Genomic DNA, 23,421 nt, shown 5'->3' with positions numbered 1-23,421 from the left:
GCATCATGCTCTTATGCCAAGCAGAATGTTTTCAAGGATAGACATAAGTGAATAATAGAATGTATATTTTAATGTGTCATGTATTCAGTAAAATGCTTAAAGCCATAAAAACTTGCCTGACATTTCCTTGCCTAAATTTCTTGTTCTTTCAATTATTAATACTGACCTCAAACTTGAAAGAATTGGAATTTTCCCATCCACTGACCTGTTCCACTCATTTGACATACAAAATCTGACTGAACAACACTCAATTTTATGTGAGATTAACGTGCTCTGTGAAGTAAATATATGATACCCATATAACTTGTCACTGTTTTGGCAGATTTTTACTGATTGATTGAGATTGGAAAAGAGGGAGGGGAAATTATTAATAAATTGATTCCAACACTAATTTTGACAAAGTCAAGTCAAAGTCAGTGAACTGCACAGCCCATCACAGATACAACCTGGTGGCTGCCATGATTTGGTTGGAACCATGAGAAACCTCAGGCTTTATCAAGACTGACCACTGAAGAGGTGCAAAATCTTTTCACTTCCTCTCAGTGTATAGTGTGGGTCATTGCCTCTGTGACTTCCTAGAATAAAAAGGAGCTCTTGCTCTGATGTCAAAGACACCAGGATTCTGTAAGCTCTTGGACTTGAACAGGCTTGCAGTTTCTGTCTCAGAGACTGAGGGCAAGGAAAATCAAGGGATGTCCTCAAGTTTACACAGAAATCCAACAGCAGAGCCAATAATAGAAATTACATTTCTTGTCTACCAGTCACTTTGTTTTCCAATTGCCATACCACTAGGAGTGGTGTGAAGTCGCTCAGTAGTGTCTGACTCTTTGCGATCCCATGGGCTGTAGTCTACCAGGCTTCTCTGTCCATGGGATTTTCCAGGCAAGAGTACTGGAGTGGGTTGCCATTTCCTTTTCCAGGGGATCTTCCTGACCCAGGGATCAAACCCAGGTCTCTTGAAGACGCTTTACCCTCTGAGCCACCAGGGAAAGGCCATACCACTACCCACATATAATTAAGTAAGAAAAGTAAAACTTACATTTGCTTTTTGAAATCACAGTGTAAGTAAAAAGACTATGTATTTATTTTATCTATTTTATCATTTGTTTTTGCTTCTCCTAATTTGTAAACAAAGTTAACTACATACATTTCAATGCATTTAAGAATAAGGATATAGTGTGGGGGAGAGAAATGTACTCTGGTAGCTAATGTGGGAAAATATGACCAAAAAAAGTTGAAAATCCTAAATCAAGATATTTGAGAAAAGAATAAATGGAAAGCATGATTGCCTCCTAATAATATTAGGTTGGTGTAAAAGTATTTGTGGTTTTTCATTGTTGAATTTTGCCATTTGATGGCAGGATAGAGTCTTAAATAAATGTGGTTATGTTATACATCATTTTAATGTGCATTTCTCACTTTATGTCTTTTTGTTAATGACTTCTTATTTGCTGTTTATTTTATATTTATATTAGACTGTAGAAATGATGTTAGACAAAAAGAAAATTCAAGCAATTTTTTAATTCAAATTCAAAATGTGTTGTAAAGCAATGAAGACAACTCACAACATCAACATCGCATTTGGCCCAGGAACTGCTAATGAACATACAGTGCAGTGGTGGTTCAAGAAGTTCTGCAAAGAAGATGAGACCCTTGAAGATAAGGAGCTTAGTACTTGGCCATTCAAAATTTACAATGACCAATTGAGAGCAATCATCAAAACTGATCTTCTTACAACTACTTGAGAAGTTGCAGAAGAACTCAACATTGACCATTCTATGACCATTTGGCATTTGAAGCAACTGGGAAAGGTGAAGAAGCTCGATAAGTGGTTGCCTCATGAGCTGACCACAAATCAAAAAACTGTCATTTTGAAATGTCCTATTCTCTTACTTTATGCAATAACAACAAACCATTTCTCAATCTGATTGTGATATGTGACAAAAAGTGGATTTTATACGACCACCAGCGATGACCATCTCAGGGGTTAGACCGAGAAGAAACTCCAAAGTGTGCGAGTCACTCAGTTTTGTCTGACTCTTTGTCACCATGGACTGTAGACAGCCAAGCTCCTCTGTCTGTGGAATTTTCCAGGCAAGAATACTGGAGTGGGTGATCATTCTCTTCTTCAGGGGATCTTCCCAACCCAGGGATCGAACTCTGGTCAGGAAGCCCTGGGTCAGGAAGATCCCTGGAGAAGGGAATGGCTACCTACTCCAGTATTCTTGTCTGGAGAATTCCACAGACAGAGGAGCCTGGCAGACTACAGACCACGGGGTCGCATAGAGTTTGACATGACTGAGCGACTATGTTTTTTATTTTATTTTTTTTAATTTTCTTTGTTTCCCTGGTGGATTAGATGATAAAGAAGCTCCAAAACACTTCCTAAAACCAAACTTGCACCAAAAAAAAGGTCATGGTTACTGGTTGGTGGTCTGCTGCCCCCTGATCCACTACAGCTTTCTGAGTCCTGGTGAGACCATTACATCTGAGAAGTATGAACAGCAAGTCAATGAGATGCACCAAAAACTGCAATGCCTGTAGCTGGCATTGATCAACAGAATAAGCCCAACTCTTCTCCATAACAACAACAGATCAGACGTTTTTCAACCAATGCTTCCAAAGTTGAACAAATTGTGCTACAAAGTTTTGCCTCATCCACCATATTCACCTGACCTCTCACCAACTGAATATCACTTTGTCAAGTATCTTGACAACTTTTTGCAGGTAAAAAGCTTCCACAACCAGCAGGAGGCAGAACATGCCTTCCAAGAGTTTGTCAAATCCTGAAGCATGGATTTTATGTGTTGATTTTAATGGTTCCTATTTCAATTAACAAAGATGTGTTTGAGCATCAGTTCAGTTTAGTTGCTCAGTCGTGTCTGACTCTTTGCAACCCCATGGACTGCAACACACCAGGCTTCCCTGTCCAACTCCCAGAACTTGCTCAAACCCATGTCCATCGAGTCAGTGATGCCATCCAACCGTCTAATCCTCTGGTGTCCTCTTCTTTCCCTGCCTTCAATCTTTCCCAGCATCATGGTCTTTTTCAGTGATTCAATTCTTCACATCAGGTGACCAAAGTATTGGAGTTTCAGCTTCAGCATCAGTCCTTCCAATGAATATTCAGGACTGATTTCCTTTAGAATTGACTGATTGGAACTCCTTGCAGTCCAAGGGAGTCTCAAGAATCTTCTCCAACACAACAGTTCAAAAGCATTAATTCTTTGGTGTCCAAATCTCACATCCATACGTGACTACGGAAAAACCATAGCTTTGACTAGATGGAGCTTTGTCAGCAAACTAATGTCTGCTGTCTAGGTTGGTCATAGCTTTTTTTTTCCAAGGAGCAAGCATCCTTTAATTTCATGGCTGCAGTCACCATCTGCAGTGATTTTGGAGCCCAGAAAAAATAGTCTCTCACTGTTTCCATTGTTTTCCCATCTATTTGCCATGAAGTGATGGGACCAGATGCCATGATCTTAGTTTTTTGAATGTAGAGATTTAAGCCAACTTTTCACTCTCCTCTTTCACCTTCATCAAGAGGGCTCTTTTTGTTTCTTAGTTTGAACTTAGATAGAGTGATTCAAAATTCATGGTCTGAAACTGCAATTATTTTTGTGGTGTGTGTGTTGTGCTAAGTTACTTCATATGTGCTCGACTCTGTATGATCCTATGGACTGTAGGTCACTAGGCTCCCCTGTCCATAAGATTCTTCAGGCAAAAACCCTGGAGTGGGTTGCTGTGCCATACTTCAGTGGATTTTCCAGGGATCAAACACGTGTCTCTAAAGCCAATTACTTTTGTACCAACCTAATAGCTTATATTTCATCCTAGCACACTGGAAAATAACAAAGTCTAGTTGAATGGTTCTATGAAGACCTACAAGACCTTTTAGAACTAACACCCAAAAAAAGATGTCCTTCTCATTATAGAGGACTGGAATGCAAAAGTAGGAAGTCAAGAAACACCTGGAGTAATAGGCAAATTTGGCCTTGGAATACGGAATGAGGCACGGCAAAGACTAATAGAGTTTTGCCAAGAAAATGCACTGGTCATAGCAAAAACCCTCTTCCAACAACACAAGAGAAGACTCTACACATGGACATCACCAGATGGTCAACACCCAAATCAGATTGATTATATTCTTTGCAGCCAAAGATGGAGAAGCTCTATACAGTCAGCAAAAACAAGACCAGGAGCTGACTGTGGCTCAGATCATGAACTCCTTATTACCAAATTCAGACTGAAATTGAAGAAAGCAGGGAAAACCACTACACCATTCAGGTGTGACCTAAGTCAAATCCCTTATGATTATACAGTGGAAGTGAGAAATAGATTTAAGGGCCTAGATCTGATAGATAGAGTGCCTGATGAACTATGGAATGAGGTTCGTGACATTGTACAGGACAGGGATCAAGACCATCTCCATGGAAAAGAAATGCAAAAAAGCAAAATGGCTGTCTGGGGAAGCCCTACAAATAGCTGTGAAAAGAAGAGAGGTGAAAAGTCAAGGAGAACAGGAGAGATATAAGCATCTGAATGCAGAGTTCCAAAGAATAGCAAGAAGAGATAAGAAAGCCTTCTTCAGTAATCAATGCAAAAAATTGAGGAAAACAACAGAATGGGAAAGACTAGAGATCTCTTCAAGAAAATCAGAGATATCAAGGGAACATTTCATGCAAAGATGGGCTCAATAAAGGATAGAAATGGTCTGGACCTAAGAGAAGCAGAAGATATTAAGAAGAGGTGGCAAGAATACACAGAAGAACTGTACAAAAAGGATCTTCACGACCTGGATAATCATGATGGTGTGATCACTGATCTAGAACCAGACATCTTGGAATGTGAAGTCTAAGTGGGCCTTAGAAAGCATCACTATGAACAAAGCTAGTGGAGGTGATGGAATTCCAGCAGAGCTGTTTCAAATCCTGAAAGATGATGCTGTGAAAGTGTTGCACTCAATGTGCCAGCATTTTGGAAAACTCAGCAGTGGCCATGGGACTGGAAAAGGTCAGTTTTCATTCCAATCCCCCAAAGAATGCTCAAACTACTGCACAATTGCACTCATCTCACATGTTAGTAAAGTAATGCTCAAAATTCTCCAAGCTAGGCTTCAGCAATACGTGAACTGTGAACTTCCTGATGTTCAAGCTGGTTTTAGAAAAGGCAGAGGAAACAGAGATCAAATTGCCAACATCTGCTGGATCATGGAAAAAGCAAGAGAGTTCCAGAAAAACATTTATTTCTGCTTTATTGACTATGTCAAAGCCTTTGACTGTGTGGATCACAATAAACTGTGGAAAATTCTGAAAGAGACGGGAATACCAGACCACCTGACCTGCCTCTTGAGAAATCTGTATGCAGGCCAGGAAGCAACAGTTAGAGCTGGACATGGAACAACAGATTAGTTCCAAATAGGAAAAGGAGTACATCAAGGCTGTATATTGTCACCTTGCTTATTTAACTTATATGCAGAGTACATCATGAGAAACGCTGGGATGGAAGAAACACAAGCTGGAATCAAGATTGCTGAGAGAAATATCAATAACCTCAGATATGCAGACGACACCACCCTTATGGAAGAAAGTGAAGAGGAAATAAAAAGCCTCTTGATGAAAGTGAAAGAGGAGAGTGAAAAGGTTGGCTTAAAGCTCAACATTCAGAAAATGAAGATCATGGCATCCGGTCCCATCACTTCATGGGAAATAGATGGGGAAAGACTGGAAACAGTGTCAGACTTTATTTTTGGGGGCCCCAAAATCACAGCAGATGGTGATTGCAGCCATGAAATTAAATGATGCTTACTCTTTGGAAGAAAAGTTATGACCAACCTAGATAGCATATTCAAAAGCAGATACATTACTTTGCCGACTAAGGTCCATCTAGTCAAGGCTATGGTTTTTCCAGTAGTCGTGTATGGATGTGAGAGTTGGACTGTGAAGAAGGCTGAGCACCGATGAATTGATGCTTTTGAACTGTGGTGTTGGAGAAGACTCTTGAGAGTCCCTTGGACTGCAAGGAGATCCAACCAGTCCATTCTGAAGGAGATCAACCCTGGGATTTATTTGGAAGGAATGATGCTAAAGCTGAAACCCCAGGACTTTGGCCACTTCATGCGAAGAGTTGACTCACTGGAAAAGACTCTGATGCTGGGAGGGACTGGGTGCAGGAGAAGAAGGCGACGACCGAGGATGAGATGGCTGGATGGCATCACTGACTAGATGGACGTGAGTCTGAGTGAACTCCGGGGGTTGGTGATGGACAGGGAGGCCTGGCGGTCTGCCATTCATGGGGTCGCAAAGAGTCGGACACCACTGAGCAACCTGAACTGAACTGAAATGAACTGAACTGAACAAACTACTTAAAAGTTGTTATACTTTCCACAAAGCTTTATCCTTCATATATCATGAGTAAAGAAAATTCCAAGAAAAATTTATAAGAATATATGTTCCGATTATCATAATTTACAATAGTATCCATTTTCAAATGGTAAATTAAAATGACTTTGACATACAAGCATTGATTAATAAACATAAAAAACTATACATTAACTATCATTTACTTACAAATGATAAAATTAAGACTACACTAGGTCAGTCAATCATTGTATCATTTTTCATATTTATATAAGTATGTATTCACAGTAACTGTTCAATAAAGTTTTGGCGAATTTATGAATATTTGTAGCTTAGAACCATCTGTAAACTTAGCTCTGTGTAAGCATAGGGTTGTGAGTATGCAAGCTCTTTAAGTTAATTCACATGAAAAATGTAACCTGAACCAGAAATTACTGAAGGACTATATAGTCAGGATTCTCTTCACACATTAGGCAAAAATAATTTAAAATTGTCAATAGATTGAGTGTTTTAAGCATCTGAGCAAATAGCCAGGAGAACAAAGCATGAAGAATATTTTTATTGCTTATCTCTGATACCTTACCAAAGAAAAATGTCTGTCATGGGTATTAACCTCTCAATTTTAAGTTTAGAGGATGTGAGATATGAATACATTTTTCATATATGACAAGATAAAAGAACTTTATCCCACAAATGTTTTTATAAAGATTGTCTTATTATATGTAAGCAGCTGCAATTAAAAAAAAATTCTCTACTCCTACATATTTATGCTACTATGAATAAAAATTACACAGTTTACTATGTTCCAGAGTGGTTCACTTCACATTCATTTAATTCTTACCATGAGAATCATAATGTTATTCCCATTTTATAGATCAGAAAATTGAAACATAAAGCTGTTAAATAACTTGCCTAAAGCCACACACAGTTACTATGTGTTGGGTACAATATCAGAATTCATGTCCATGTCACTCCAAAGTCCAAGTTTTTAATATATGCACTAGTTTGGCTGCCCTGAAATCTTTTAAAGGATATAATATTTTTGAAGCTAGCCCCAAGTTGCAAAAACGTACTCATACCAAAAGAAGAAGGAGGAATAGGAAAGGAAGAGATAGAAGTAAAAGGAAGAAACATCATGGCAACATATGGAATCCAGAATTCTAGATTCAAACTCTGATTCTATTTCTGTGTGACAACACATGTTATTATAATGCACTAAGATCCCCTGGAGAAGGAAATGGCAAGCCACTCCAGTATTCTTGCCTGGAAAACCCCGTGGATGGAAGAGCCTGGTAGGCTACAGTCCATGGGGTCACAAAGAGTCAGACACGACTGAGCGACTTTCTTCTTTCTTTCTTTCTTAAGCTACAGGTACCATTCAACACCAAAATAAAGGTATTAAGGGGTACCTGTTTATGAAGCATATGGTTTTGTTTAAGACGCTCCATTCCACCCTCACATACCCTAGAAATCTTTTCTTTTTGTAAACATTTAAATCCCACAACACACTGGATATTTAGTCTATAATCAGTATCTTCTTTCTGTATTTAACTCTTGTTCCCCTATATCCCTAGTAAACTGCTCATAATCTTTTTACCCATAGAAACATAATGCAACATGAGGCCCTTGATTTTGAAGTCATTACTTCTGTTACCCATTCCAGATGCAAATCCTAATTATTCTTCCCTTGATGACTGCCTGTGGACCACACTCCATTCTTCTCTTGGGACTGAAAAATGAACATGAAAGGAGAACTTCCCCTCATTCTTAGGTTTAAAAAAAGTTTTATCAGTGTTGTTCTCACTCCTTTGTTAGAGAAAAGGTACAAGCAGAAAATCTTCCTAGAAAACATGGTAATTTGCTAACAGTAATCTATTTTCTCATAAGAATTATGATGTAGTCAATATTACACATAGTATGTATTTTGAATGTGACTGACTTACTACTTTTAGGAAACCAGACTGGAGTTTCAAGTTTAGTTAACCTTATGAGCCTTCAAAGCTTTCTGGTTTTTGACTTGAGGGCTTTTAGCCAAGTTGGGATTGAAAAGATAAAGTACTTTCTCACAGCATGTTTGTTTTCTCAAAAGCATTCACACATCATTTACATACGTAATGTACACTGTAAACCACTTTCCTGAACAACCTGTATTTGAAAAGATGTTCTTCACATTCTTTATGGGGTCATAAGCAAGAGTTCAGTGTCAGACTTTATTTTGGGGGGCTCCAAAATCACTGCAGATGGTGACTGCAGCCATGAAATTAAAATATGCTTACTCCTTGGAAGAAAAGTTATCACCAACCTAAATAGCATATTTATAAGCGTCTGAATACACAGTTCCAAAGAATAGCAAGAAGAGATAAGAAAGCCTTCTTCAGTGATCAATGCAAAGAAATAGAGGAAAACAACAGAATGGGAAAGACTAGAGATCTCTTCAAGAAAATTAGAGATACCAAGGGAACATTTCATGGAACGATAGGCTCGATAAAGGATAGAAATGGTATGGACCTAACAGAATCAGAAGGTATTAAGAAGAGGTGGCAAGAATACACAAAAGAACTGTACAAAAAAGATCTTCACTACCCAGATAATCATGATGATGTGATCACTAATCTAGAGCCAGACATAAAGGAATGTGAAGTCAAGTGGGCCTTAGAAAACATCACTACGAACAAAGCTAGTGGAGGTGATGGAATTCCAGTTGAGCTATTTCAAATCCTGAAAGATGATGCTGTGAAAGTGCTGCACTCAATATGCCAGCAAATGTGGAAAACTCAGCAGTGGCCACAGGACTGGAAAAGGTCCGTTTTCATTCCAATCCCAAAGAAAGGCAATACCAAAGAATGCTCAAACTACCGCACAATTGCACTCATCTCACATGCTAGTAAAGTGATGCTCAAAATTCTCCAAGCCAGGCTTCAGCAATACGTGAACCGTGAACTCCCTGACGTTCAAGCTGGTTTTAGAAAAGGCAGAGGAACCAGAGATCAAATTGCCAACATCCTCAGGATCATGGAAAAAGCAAGAGAGTTCCAGAAAAACATCTATTTCTGCTTTATTGACTATGCCAAAGCCTTTGACTGTGTGGATCACAATAAACTGTATAGAATTCTGAAAGAGATGGGCATACCAGACCTCCTAACCTGCCTCTTGAGAAATCTGAATGCAGGTCAGGAAGCAACAGTTAGGACTGGACATGGAACAACAGACTGGTTCCAAATAGGAAAAGGAGTACGTCAAGGCTGTATATTCTCATCTTCCTTATTTAACTTATATGCAGAGTACATCATGTGAAACACTGGACTGGAAGAAACACAAGCTGGAATCAAGATTTCCGGGAGAAATATCAATAACTTCAGATATACAGATGACACCACCCTTATGGTAGAAAGTGAAGAGGAGCTAAAAAGCCTCTTGATGAAAGTGAAAGAGGAGAGGGAAAAAGTTGGCTTAAAGCTCAACATTCAGAAAACGAAGATCATGGCATCCAGTCCCATCACTTCATGGGAAATAGATGGGGAAAGACTGGAAACAGTGTCAGACTTTATTTTGGGAGGCTCCAAAATCACTGCAGATGGTGATTGCAGCCATGAAATTAAAAGATGCTTACTCCTTGGAAGAAAAGTTATGACAAACCTAGATAGTATATTCAAAAGCCGAGACATTACTTTGCCGACTAAGGTCCATCTAGTCAAGGCTATGGTTTTTCCAGTGGTCATGTGTGGATGTGAGAGTTGGACTGTGAAGAAGGCTGAGCGCCGAAGAATTGATGCTTTTGAACTGTGGTGTTGGAGAAGACTCTTGAGAGTCCCTTGGACTGCAAGGAGATCCAACCAGTCCATTCTGAAGGAGATCAACCCTGGGATTTATTTGGAAGGAATGATGCTAAGGCTGAAACTCCAGTACTTTGGCCACCTCATGCGAACAGTTGACTCATTGGAAAAGACTCTGATGCTGGGAGGGATTGGGGGCAGGAGGAGAAGGGGACGACAGAGGATGAGATGGCTGGATGGCATCACTGACTCGATGGACGTGAGTCTGAATGAACTCCGGGAGATGGTGATGGGCAGGGAGGCCTAGTGTGCTGTGATTCATAGGGTCGCAAAGAGTCGGACACGACTGAGCGACTAAACTGAACTGAACTGAAATAGCATGTTGAAAAGCAGAGATATTACTTTGCCAACAAAGGTCCATCTAGTCAAGGCTATGGTTTTTCCGGTGGTCATGTATGGATGTGAGAGTTGGACTGTGAAGAAAGCTGAGCACCGAAGAATTGATGCTTTTGAACTGTGGTGCTGGAGAAGACTCTTGAGAGTCCATTGGACTGCAAGGAGATCCAACCAGTCCATTCTAAAGGAGACCAGCCCTGGGATTTCTTTGGAGGGAATGATGCTGAAGCTGAAACTCCAGTACTTTGGCCACTTCATGGGAAGAGTTGACTCATTGGAAAAGACTCTGATGCTGGGAGGGATTGGGGGCAGGAGGAGAAGGGGACGACAGAGGATGAGATGGCTGGATGGCATCACTGACTCGATGGACGCGAGTCTGAGTGAACTCCGGGAGTTGGAGTTGGACGGGGAGGCCTGGCGTGCTGCGATTCATGGGGGTCGCAAAGAATCGGACACGACTGAGCGACTGAACTGAACTGAAGCAAGAGTTCCATGAATACTCAGAGAGCGATCTCAAGCGTGAAACAATTTAATGGTACCACACAAAATGCAAGTCCTGTGCCAAGAACCAGACATCAACAACTGAATTCTACTCAAATCCAACTCGTCTCCTTAACTGCATGGAAAGCCTGCTGTCACAATTTATATACTTGGGGCAACATACAGCAGTTTCTGCCCTATAATACTTTGCAGTCAAATATATCTCTGTTAGAATTAGTCTTGTTCAGTTTCATTTGTCTTTTACACAACTGGAGTATTTCATTTGTGACTCTACAATTAGAAAATACTCTCTTGAAAGGGAGTAGCATCTGCCCAATACTCCACGCAATTGAAAGTATTGGCCTGACTTTTACAGTATAGTATGTGGCTTATCAAATTCAAGAATGTGGAAGGCAAGATGTATTCTCATTGAAAAAAAGATTACCATGGATGAATGATCATGACACAAATACTATCATTTCAATTGTCAGTCTTAATTCATTTGTGCTGACAGGAGAGCCACTGAAGGGGATTCTTAAGACGAAAGGCATCGAATACCAAACCTAGGATCAAGTTCTCATTACTTATCAACTGGGATGACAGCCGAGCCACTGGATCCTTCTGTGTTTCAGTTTCTTCATATGTCCAAAAGGGTTAACAATCATGTTAATTGATAGGAATACAGTGAGTAGAAGAGACATTTTACAATGTAAAAATATGAGCTGTGTTAGTTTGACATGAGTCATGAAGGCAATTCCTAGATATGCGAGGTATAATAGGGTCCAAGTATTTATTATGTAGCAATTTATTATCTAGCAAAAGAGCAATCTGGCTCTTTTCTAATTATGTTTGATGCTCTTCCCTGGGGTATCTTAAAGGTTTAACTTTTATGCAACGAAAGATACTTAGTAACACAATAACCTGAGCGTAAAACACCAACTATAAACTTCAACTAGATAAATCATGGGAAGAGGGATGGAGCTCCATCCTTTCAGAATAGTCAGTCCAGTGAACTGATGTCAAGGTAAGTCCAATGCTGCTTAATAAACATTCCAAATCCATTCACGGCCAAAGAGAACTCTGAGCTTGCTCATAACAGCTGCCAAGCCAGGGGCTGCTCTAGTTGCTGCTGTGGCGCACAGTCCAAGTGCTGACAATTTAACATAAGTGAGAAATGTAAGGAATACAAAAACTATCCTACCTCTTCCTCACCCATCACACAAACTAAACATAGGAAGTTCATCAACACAGAAGACATCAGATGCTGATAGCAAATATAAGCTTTGTGTCTCCACCTCTGTAGTAACTCCCTGATTTGTCAAATGGTGCAGTGTGTTAGAAATTGTTGAAATGTCATTCTTAAACATTAAGATGAATGCTTTAGTAGCATATTAATACATAAAATTAGATTGTGTTTTGAAAAAACTACTATATTTGGAAGCACTTCTGATCATCATGGTTTCAACTTTTTAGAACTATCACCATTTGAGAAGTTTTGTTTTGTTTTATTTTTATTTTTATTTTTTTTAAGAGAAAAGCAGACGAATTTATTTAATATAAATTTTACATGACCTGTAAGCCTTCATTAGGAAGTCAAGATTCAAAGAAACAGTTAAGCTGAATGTTTTTGTTCTAAGTTTGATGAAGAGTAAAAAGCACAGAGAAACATGATGGGCTAAAAAAGGTACAAGCTGTGGATAGTAATCTGGGGGAAGATGAGCGAAGTCTGTTCATTCTGAATGGTCAATGGCAAATATTTTAGGTTAAACTAGAAATACAAATTTAAGGAGAAGAACTGATTAAGACAAACACCTCACTGGCTCACTTTTTGAATCTCAATTAACACTTAATTTACCATACTTGTTAATACAAATGTAGCTTGACTGGATTAGCATGCATTTTGTAAGGAGCTGACAAAACAAGCATTCCATTAGCCAGCTCACAATATCTCAAAATTTAGTAGTCAATATCCCATTTTCAGGGCTAATGATAACAAGAACTAAATAAATAAGCAAGTAGGCCTGTTTCTGATTTTTGAGAAAGAACATATTTTATGCAATTCATTCCATAGCTTTGACACTGTATTTTTTTAATGTTCCTCTCATATCATTTTTTAATAGATAACTAAAGGAAATAAACCACTGAAGTCCCATTGCTAAATCACTCTATTGTATCTAGGGTTGGGGAGAGGACTCTTTCTCCTTAATTTAGGAATGATAAGTCCACAATTAATTAATTCCATATCTTGAAATATGAAAGAAGTGTAAGAATCCTCAAAATTCCCCTAGTATAGGAAACGTAACATCCCCAGGAATCTTGCCAGGCACCTGAGCACCTGAGGCCTACCCCAGGCCTATCTGGTGGGCTCAAAATGCTGTGGCAGGAGAGGGTGTCCCTATAGTTTGGGGGGGAAGAACAACCCCCTTCCTCTGCATCCCCAGAATGGTCCCAGCATGGTCCCAGATAGACCCAGCAGGATGTGCAAGGTTGCATTTTAAAAGGATTATTCGCTTCTATCTTTTCTAAGCATTCTTAGAAAAGCTTAGAGTAGGTCCTAGTTTTAAATATTTTAAGCATATGTGCTGATATGCTATTAGAAACAATAGGTAATAGTCTAAAAAGAAAAAAAATATATATTAATGATAGTAAATCACTAGCATTTGATACTATCTACCTGAGTTCTAGAAACATTTAAGGGTTAACCTCTGTCCAGTACACTCATGACTGAGAGACCTAAAGGATCATTAATGTGACTAATCTCCTAAAAGTATACAAAGAATATGGTAGCGGAATTACAGGCAAATTAGTCTAAATTTTAAATCAGGGAAAGTTGCTAAAACATACAAAATAGTATTCATACACATACAATGGGGGTTATATGGTTTCTGTAGAAGAAATTATATATGGTATATATTTGACATTTGTAGAAAAATGGGCCATTATGAGGGCAAGAGTAAAAGTTATGGACCTTACACACTTTTAAATATTCCACTATGGGCTAAGGAGGCCCAAAGAGAGAAAGGAAGCCTAAAGAGCATCTACTTGAATGGAAACCACAAAGGTTCCATGAATTATTACACAAACTACCTCGGATGCAAGTTAAATTTTAAATTTGCAAAGCACACTACCCTCTTCAGAGATAAAAAGTGGGAAGATCTCAGGAGACTGTAAAAAGCAAACAAAAAGGAACTTTAGAGCTGTATTAGTCTGAGAGGACATATTTAAGAAAAAAACAATTTCTCTTATTCCTAACTAGTATCAGTAACTGCCTTTGGTAGACCAAAAGAAAAAGGAAATAAAAAATCAGTGGGGCCATCAGGACAAGGGCTAAAGAACTACTACTGGCAAATGATGAATAGAATTCAACTATATAGAATTCTTATCCATCCCTTTTGCAAACACTGTATTTTGATCATTTCTCAATGAGCAGCAGAGGCAGGAGGAGAAAAAAAATCAAGACCTGAGGAATGAAAACTAAAACAGAAGAGACTGTTTAAGAGAAGCAGCTCTATAAAATGCATTTTTAACATAAGAGTTTGGCCACCTAAATTGACGCCAAGCAATAAATACATGTTTGGATATTTAATATTATATTAAGGCATAGAGTTGAACATCAAATTCTAAAATGCCATACTTAGGAGGCTGCCAAGGAAGCTGGAAAGTATAATACTGAGAGCCAAAAAAGTGATAAGATCTTACTGAGAGATGATAAATTTATGAAAATTTCCCTTAGTATACTAGAACACTGGTTATGAAGAAACGCAAAAAAGAATAATCCTTTACAATGCCAAAAGCCTATTTCTAATAAACAAGCCACTCTAAGGACAAATTCAACCTTGCAAGTCACTGACCTTTAATCATGCTCAGATTTTTTCAAGAAAAAGAAACCATTTACTCAGATTAAAGGTAGGAAAGTCTCGTTTTCAGAGTATTCACATTTGTTTAAGAGGATAAAGATACTTTGCTAATTAGTCTTATCAGCCTCCACTCATCATTCAAAATTCTAATTTCTTCAGTCTCCCTCTTTAGATATTATATTTTCAATTGTCTGTGATTTCCTGACATCTCCTTAAATACAAAAAGAGAAAAGGGAGGAAAGGATGGAGGGGGTAGGGGAGGGAGGGAGGGAGGGAGAGAGGAAGGAAGGAAGGAAGAGGGTAGAGAGAGAACACAGAGTTGGTTTCGCACATAATCTTTTCCAGCTACTCTCTAGACAAATATGAGAGATTAATTTGCACCCCAGATTTGCCCAGACTCTTCACAGATATTCACAGACACTCAGATTAACACGTATTGGTACAGCACAACGATGAAATAGGACACCTTAGTCTCTGTTCTGGAATGACTTCCTGCAGGATCAGCTTTCCAGCATCTCTCAGGATCCTTCTGAACTAGAGAAAGTAAGATAAATCTGATTGCAAATTCGGATGACTATTATGCTGACATCTGTATGTGCAAGATAGACATTCTTTTGAATTATCTGCATCTTTGTGTCTGTTTATATAGAGAGGTGAATTATCTATTTTATGGACTAATAGATTTGGCTAAACAAATACATCTGAGGCTGTGCTACACTGACTTACCTACTTCTGTTGTTACTTAGCCCCTTTGTCGAGTTCAACCCTTTTGGGACCCCATGGACTGTAGCCTCCTCTATCTATGGGATTTCCCAGGCAAGAATACCAGAGTGTGTTGCCATTTACTTCTCCTGGGGATCTTCCAGATCCAGGGATCAAACCAGTTTTTCCTGCATTGGCAGGCAGATTCTTTACCACTGAGCCACCAGGGAAGCCCCTATCTATTTTCACTTTTATCAAAAATATATTTCTAAATCAAAGTTAAATTAACAAAAGTCTTCCTTTCTGTCCTATAGTTTCATGAACTTGAAATCAGAGTTCTGAAAGGTATACAAGTTATATTGCTTCACAAATATACTAAGAATGGCACAACTCTAACAAGTTATAGTGAAGAATATTTCTTCTTGGATAACACTTGATTTGTTAGAATGAGATGTAGATGAGGGATGAAGATCAATATTAATAGTCTACAGATATGAGGAGGTATTGAGAACTTTCCAGATATCTAACAATGTTAACCCATTCCTGTGATAAACATTAAAAATCAGTTATGATCTCTAACCTCAAGGACTTTATATTCTCACTATATTTAGCAAAGTGAAACTATGTTCTTAGTCATTTCATTAATATCAGATAAAGCAAATGCATTTCTACTAGTCTAGACTCAGATAAACCTGGACAAACTTCTACTCTTCACATTTCAAGGAAGTTCTCCAAAAGGCCAATTAAGAATGGAGTGTAATTGTTTAAAACAAGTGAACTTTACAGCCAGGAGGCTTGAAATCAAGTTCTGGGTAATCTTAACAAATTGTTTGACTTCATGGAGCATCTGTTTTTCTATCTGGGTAATGGTGGTATTAACAAATTCCACCATTTGGAGTGTTGTATTGAGCTGAAATAATGTACTCAATTGCTCTGAAACTATAAAGCTATGCTATCACTATGACATCAAACCACCATATAGTTTCATGAAACTTAGAACCCTTGTTTCTTTCTAAAGAGAAGGGCACTTTTTTCAGTAGGCCATAACCTCCACTCACCTCTTGGGGAAAGGCAGATCAAAGGCACCCTGGAATCTGGAGAGCATCCCCTCTTGCTTTTTGGTTATCTTTCACATATTTTTCTTCATCTTTCTTATTTTAGTGGCCTTCTTTGACTGGGATTTCAATGTACTGTGAATTTTCCCTGTTATTACTTTTATTTCTCTTATGTAGTACCAAGAGGTGGCACTAAGATTTTGGTACACTTTAGCCAAGATAGTAAATTAAAGCCTTTCACTTCACCAAGTTAAAAAAGCAACAATAATCTTTAAAAGTGATCTCAAATTGTGGCTGTGCTTCTCGGTCTTCCACTTGGACCATTCTTATTTCTCTTTTACTGCACACATGTATAGGTTTAGCTCTTGTACACAAAAATAGGGAAGAAATAAAGTTAGAATCATAATCCATTCAAATTTGGTTTTATTGTTGTTTTATCTTCAACAGCTCTGTTCAAAAACAAACGATTAGTAAAGGAACAATGGATTGGTTCAAATTGGGAAAGGAGTATGTCAAGGCTGTATATTGTGACCCCGCTTATTTAACTTACATGCAGAGTACATCATGCAAAATGACAGGCTGGATGACTCACAAGCTGGAATTAAGATTGCCAGGAGAAAAACCAACAACCTCAGATATGCAGATGACACCACTCTAATGGAACAAAGTGAAGAGGAACTAAAGAGCATCTTGCTGAGGGTGAAAGAACAGAGTGAAAAAGCTGGCCTAAAACTAAATACTCAGAGAACCAAGATCATGGCAACAGGTCTCATCACTCCATGGCTAATAGATGGTGAAAAAGTGGAAACAGTGACAAATTTTATTTTCTTGGGCTCCAAAATCACTGCAAACACTGACTGCAGCCATGAAATTTAAAATACTTGCTCCTGGAAAGGAAAGCTATGACAAACCTGGAGAGTGTATTAAAAAGCAGAGATATCACTTTGCAGAAAAAGTCTGTAGAGGCTAAGCTATGGTTTTTCCAGTGCTGCTGCTAAGTCGCTTCAGTCGTGTCCGACTCTGTGCAACCCCACAGACGGCAGCCCACTAGGCTCCTCTGTCTCTGGGATTCTCCAGACAAGAACACTGGAGTGGGTTGCCATTTCCTTCTCCAATGCATGAAAGTGAAAAGTGAAAGAGAAGTCACTCAGAGTAGTCATGTACAAATGTGAGAGTTGGACCATAGAGAAAGCTGAGCGCAGAAGAATTGTTGCTTTTGAGTTGTGGTGCTGGAGAAGACTCTTGAGTCCCTTGGACTCCAAGGAGCTCAAAACAGTGAGTCTCAACTCTGAATATTCACTGGAAGGAGTGATGCTGAAGCTGACACTCCAGTACTTTGGCCACCTGATGCTAAGAGCCCGACTCACTGGAAAAGACCCTGATGCTGGGAAGGATTGAAGGCAGGAGGAGAAGGGGGCAACAGAGGATGAGATGACTGGATGGCATTATAGACTCAGTGGACATGAGTCTGAGCAAACTCCAGAAGACAGTGAAGAAAAGGGAAGTCAGGCATGCTCTAGTCCAAGTGGTCGCAAAGAGTTGGACGCAACTTAGCAACTGAACAGCAACAGCAAAGGAAAAATAAAAGTAAACACTCTTAAAGTTTTTTTTTTCTTTTCTGAATGTTTATGTGCTGAGGAAAATGGACATTTATGCTTGAGATGTGTTTCAATACACTTAGTACAAGTAAATTGTAAAACTTCAAACACTCTTTAGACAAAAATAACACAGGTTCACAGACTCTTCTGAGAAATTTCTAAAGTTAAGTCTGAAACAACGGAACTTCTGAAAATGAATTAGCTAACTTTTGACATGTGTTATATTCATATTTTGGAGAAGGAAATGGCAACCCACTCCAGCATTCTTGCCTGGAGAATCCTGTGGATAGAGGAGCCTGGAGGGCTGCTGTCCATAGGGTCGCAGAGAGTCGGACACGACTGAAGCGACTTAGCACGCATGCATGCTTTGGAGAAGAAAATGGCAACCCACTCCAGTGTTCTTGCCTGGAGAATCCCAGGGACAGAGGAGCCTGGTGGGCTGCCCTCTATGGGGTCGCAGAGAGTCGGACATGACTGAAGCGACTTAGCAGCAGCAGAATATTCATATTTTAAGTTAATGATTTTTGAAAGCATAAGCTTTTACTTTAACATGCAGAGAAAACTATATTTATTTTTCTGAAATCAGACCATCTTATACTGGTAGTTGGTTGAATCTTTCACACAACAGAGCATCAGCAAATAGATGTTTTCCTAGACAAATTTGAGAAATAATATACTTCATTTTTACCTTACCTAAAACAAGAAAATTTTCAATTTTCACCCAGTCGCAAACATTATTCAAAACAAATTTCTCAATAAAAGGTAGGTTTAGGGAGATGTATAATACTGAGTTCTGGCAGCCCACCCTCTAGTAATCCACCACAGGCGAAAGGTGTCTTGGTCCTCTAAACCATCAAGGAAGGCCCAGGAAACTTCTGGTGGGATAGGCTGAGGGTTAAAGGTGATGAGGAAACATAAGCAAAATTGAATTAAATCAGAACTCGGAATTCCAGACTGACATGTTTCTGCTAAGCTACTCCAAGTTTTGAAGAAGTACGTGAAGTAAGAGTGAACTGCGAAAGAGCTGATAACCTGAACACATATACTGCTTGTCATTAACATACTCTCCTTGTTAGAACAATGTATCATCAAAGGTGCAAATTAACAAGAGAATTTCCAGCATTTTCCTTCATTTGCATACATCTTTCTTAACTTCAGGCTCAAGAGAGGTCAAAAGAGGTGTGGAGTCACATGCAGAACACCCTCACAGAATCTACTTTGGGGATTTTGCCTCCCCCTTCCTCTTGAGATGGGGCAAAACGTGCTTTCTGCTCACAGACTCTCACCGAATCGGGCCCAGCAACCTCGTGACCACTTTCCTCGCAAGAGAATGGCCGGTCCACCAACCCCTGGTCACCTCGGCCTCAACTCAGCAGATCAGGGCCCGGAAACAGGGCGTGTGTCTCAGACTTCAGGCTGCGGGAGGAGGGCCGGGCGGAGTGTCCGCGTCCCACCGCAGGACCCGGATTGAGGGAGAGCGAAACAGGCTTGAATGGGACGGCAACTTGGAAGTGTTTTTAAGGTTTCCTGAAATGGGCAAATGCGCGCTTAAATTCATCCAGCTCGGGAGCTTTCGAGGGCATCCCATGCCTCCTGTGCCCGGAACGCCCACAGGACCCTGGCCGAGAGGGGGCGAAGGTGTCCCGACTCTAAGCCCGCCCGCCCGGGCACCAGGGCGGCGCCGCCCGCGGAGCGCAGGGCCGCAGGCGCCGGGCTCGGAGCCCTAGCGGCTGCGTCCGCAGCTCGTCACGCCGCGCCGGGGCGGGGGTGGGGCGGAGGAACTACCGGAGGTTCCAAACTTGGAGACGGCGCTCCGCACCCAGTCCCGCCGGCGCAGAGCTGCGGCGGCGGGGGCCGCGCGGCCCCTCCGGGTGGGGAGGGGGTGGGAAGGAGACAGGTGAGACCCGGCGCCCTCCCAGCGCCAGCCTTGCCCCCGCCGTCCTGCCCCGAGAGGGCACTCACCGGCTTTGCACGGGTCCTTGTAGTCCAGCGTCTCCGCCTCATCCTCTCCGTAGCCACCGAAAGTGTATTCATAGTCGAGGCCAGCGCAGACCCCTAGTTCCGCGCAGAGGACAGCCCCCGTGGCCGCCAGCCACGCGAGCATCCCCGGGGAAAGCCTCTCCAGCCCCATCTTCCTCTCGAGGAAGGGCACCGGTTCCTGTCCCCGCGGAAGGCTCCTCGGCGCGGCTGGCGCTCAGGTGTCCGGGGACATGGGGCGCCGCCGGGCGGAGAGAGGGCAGGGCGACCTGTCCCCCGGCGCGGGCGAGGTGGCGGGCGGGGGCAGGTAGGGAGCGGGTCCGGGCGGGCGCGCGGCCAGGCTCTCTCCCGGCGGCCGTCCTTTCAGCTACTCAACGGCTCGGCTGCCCCAGGCTCAGGTTCTCGGGCTCAGATCCCGCGTGCACCCCGCACCCGGACACGGTGCCGCTCTGGAAGGACAAGACCAGTCTTCACATCAGCGCGTCTGAGCTGAAAGTGGGGACCGCGGTCGCGGGTGGGGAGCATTCCTTTGCCGCCAGACCTAAAAAGCCGCAGAAGCAGCAAAGCAAGACTGCGAGAAGAGCTAAAGTGGGAGGATTTGGGGATGCACTGTTTGTCTCCCCCCCACCCCCCGGCTGTCTCTTTACCCTCTTCCTAACTTGAAAAAAAAAAAAAAAAATCTTCACAGCATCTAACCCAATCACTTGCATCCTGCTTACTTATTCATACAATCAGGGTCAGGATCCGGGCCACAGCCTCCTCTCCGCCTCCTTTCGGTAGCCCCGTAGGAGCAGACAGACACGAGAGCGCCGAGAATTCCATTTGTAATTTACTAAAGATAAAAATGAATATATCATGCACTGCGTCCACGAACAGCGGTTAATAGATGATGTACGTGCCAGCCGAGAGCGCCAGACCGGGGGTGGGCCAGGGATGCTGACAACTTGGCTCAAACCTCCACTTCCTCCCCAACACAAGCAGTTTGCGTCTCCCCTTTGCCGCCCTTGCCTCGGTACAGCCTGAGGGGAGGAAAAACGGGCCTCCGCGATCGAGGTAAAGAAACTGACTGCTTTCAAAGTCCCACAACCAGCAAAGTTTTCCTAAGAACTGAGATCCTCAGAACTGCAGTTTAAAAAAAAAAAAAAATCCAAAATCCAGTTACAGATTGCAGCAGCAGGAAACGCGAAGACCTAGCCAAGGGCTGCGCTGTGGCTCACGCGGGCTCAGGAAGGGAAGTTGGAAGGAACACTTGGGAAGCAAATTTTCTGTGACAGCTCTGGCGCCCATGCCCAGAGTTGCTCAGTATCCTCTGGCTTAAGTTTTACTTCGGAGGAGAGTGTGTAAAACCTGGCAGCAGGATTAGCGAGGTAAACCACATGTCAGCCTAGCAGACATAGGACAAACACAGGCTGTGGGAAATTAGGGAGAAAAAAAATCAGAGGAAACCTCTGCAAAGCGCCTGTTGTGAGCAATCCCTACATCTGCAAGTAGTTTCCAAAATAGGTGAGAAGACTTCTTCCCCAAATTTCCAAAGGGCTCATAATTGGGAGCCTTCCCTTCTCCAACTAAATCTTGAACTATTACTTTCTCAGGGATTTGTAAAAAATCTGTTGCCTATATATCTTAAGATTTAAATGTCCCCCCTTTTCTGAGTTACCATTAACATACACGCTTCTCTAGAGGAAAATATGAAGATAACCACACCCATGTGTGCGTGCACGCACACGCACACACACACTTTTGACAGGTAGACCCAGTCTTTGGTTAGGAGATTGGACTCTGTTTTATGCTTATTAAAGAAAAATTAGAGGCTAAACTTAGAAGAACTATCAATTACTTCCAATTTAGAGTAAAAATGATGGGAGGATTGGGTAGAACTAAATGAGTCCATGTTCCTGACAAAACTGGGGTTTTCTCAAAAGCTGCTACAGTGATGGAACCTCTCCTCCATAGATCTCAATCTTCTCACCCCAGGTCATAGAACAGAGAACATTTCTGGAAAGAACATGTTCGATAAGCAAGTAGAAGTATTTGGTTTTGAAATCTCTTGCTGAGTCATTCTCAAATTCTTTTACATCGAAAAATGTTTGCATAATTAATAGTGGTATTCCTCTAGTGCAAGGCTAAACAAGAATGTATTTTGCTTAGCCTATTTGAAAGCCCAGGAAATACAACTTTCCTTTAGAGGATCCTCTTGAACTGCTGACTCTCTACTCCCTACTGCCAGACCTTTAAAATGTTCCTTGTTAATCTAAATGACTTACAAACATCTCCTTAGACTCTTTAATCATATGTGAATTTGCAAAAGTTTTTACCTGGAGTTTGGCTAAGCATCACTTGCTACTGCTGCTGCTAAGTCACTTCAGTCGTGTCCTACTCTGTGTGACCCCATAGACAGCAGCCCACCAGGCTCCCTCATCCCTGGGATTCTCCAGGCAAGAACACTGGAGTGGTTTGCCATTTCCTTCTCCAATGCATGAAAGTTACTTTGCAGTAATAATTGTTTCATTCATTTGTCCTGAATAAAATATTACCAGATAGGGACATCTGCCTATTATGTTTTCCTTAGAGAATTTATCATTGCTCAGTTTTACAATTTTATAAATTTGTAATCTGGAGTTAGAATGAGTCACATAGTAGAAGCTCAAATCAAAATATAGAAGTGTTTCTTTATAGCTAAAATTCTTGTGGAGAATTCTTACTTAAATCACTATATCCTAGACCTCAAACCCCTGATTTATTTTTAAATATGTATTAAATCTAATTCTGTTTTTCATAATAAAGTACCTACTTTTAAGTTTTATTTCTACAGTTACTATGATTGTAAACAAAAATAGATTTTGCCTTGCCCCTGAAAAATATAAACTGGTAAGAATTTCTAAGAAAACATATTAAAAAAGAATATGCAAGTGAGAAAGGAGTTGAGTGTTCTGTCAGAAGTACAAGCCATATATCTGTGCCTTTATATGAATCCAGTCTCCTGGGAAGATAAAAGAGGAGACTGATCCTTTAGTAAGACATCCTAAAGAAACCTTGGCTTCTAATTGGCAGGTGCCTCTGACCACCCTTGACACTTGCAGCAGAATCCCATTGACCCCAGCAATCCTAGGGGGGAAGCCACCCAAAATAGCTGAAGTAATAGGTATTCACTATGCCACTTGTCTATTTTGTTTGATATCACAGTAGTTAAACTTGTCTTGTAGACAACATCAGTTAGAAATGTC

At 40.9% G+C, this 23,421-nt stretch overlaps 1 protein-coding gene across 1 annotated transcript in view; it reads right to left on the bottom strand.

The window, feature by feature from the left end:
* Positions 1 to 20,351, bottom strand: part of TLL1 (tolloid like 1) — a 325,786-nt gene extending 305,435 nt beyond the window's left edge. Inside the window, exon 1 of the mRNA XM_052654737.1 lies at positions 20,183 to 20,351. Coding sequence (XP_052510697.1) covers positions 20,183 to 20,351 — 169 coding nt within the window. The remainder of the gene's footprint in view (positions 1 to 20,182) is intronic.
* Positions 20,352 to 23,421: the final 3,070 nt, after the last annotated feature.

This window comes from Budorcas taxicolor, chromosome 17 (assembly GCF_023091745.1).
Source record: "Budorcas taxicolor isolate Tak-1 chromosome 17, Takin1.1, whole genome shotgun sequence".
NCBI lineage: Eukaryota > Metazoa > Chordata > Mammalia > Artiodactyla > Bovidae > Budorcas > Budorcas taxicolor.
Note: the sequence above shows the minus strand (reverse complement) of the source record. Positions and strands in the feature narration are given on the sequence as shown.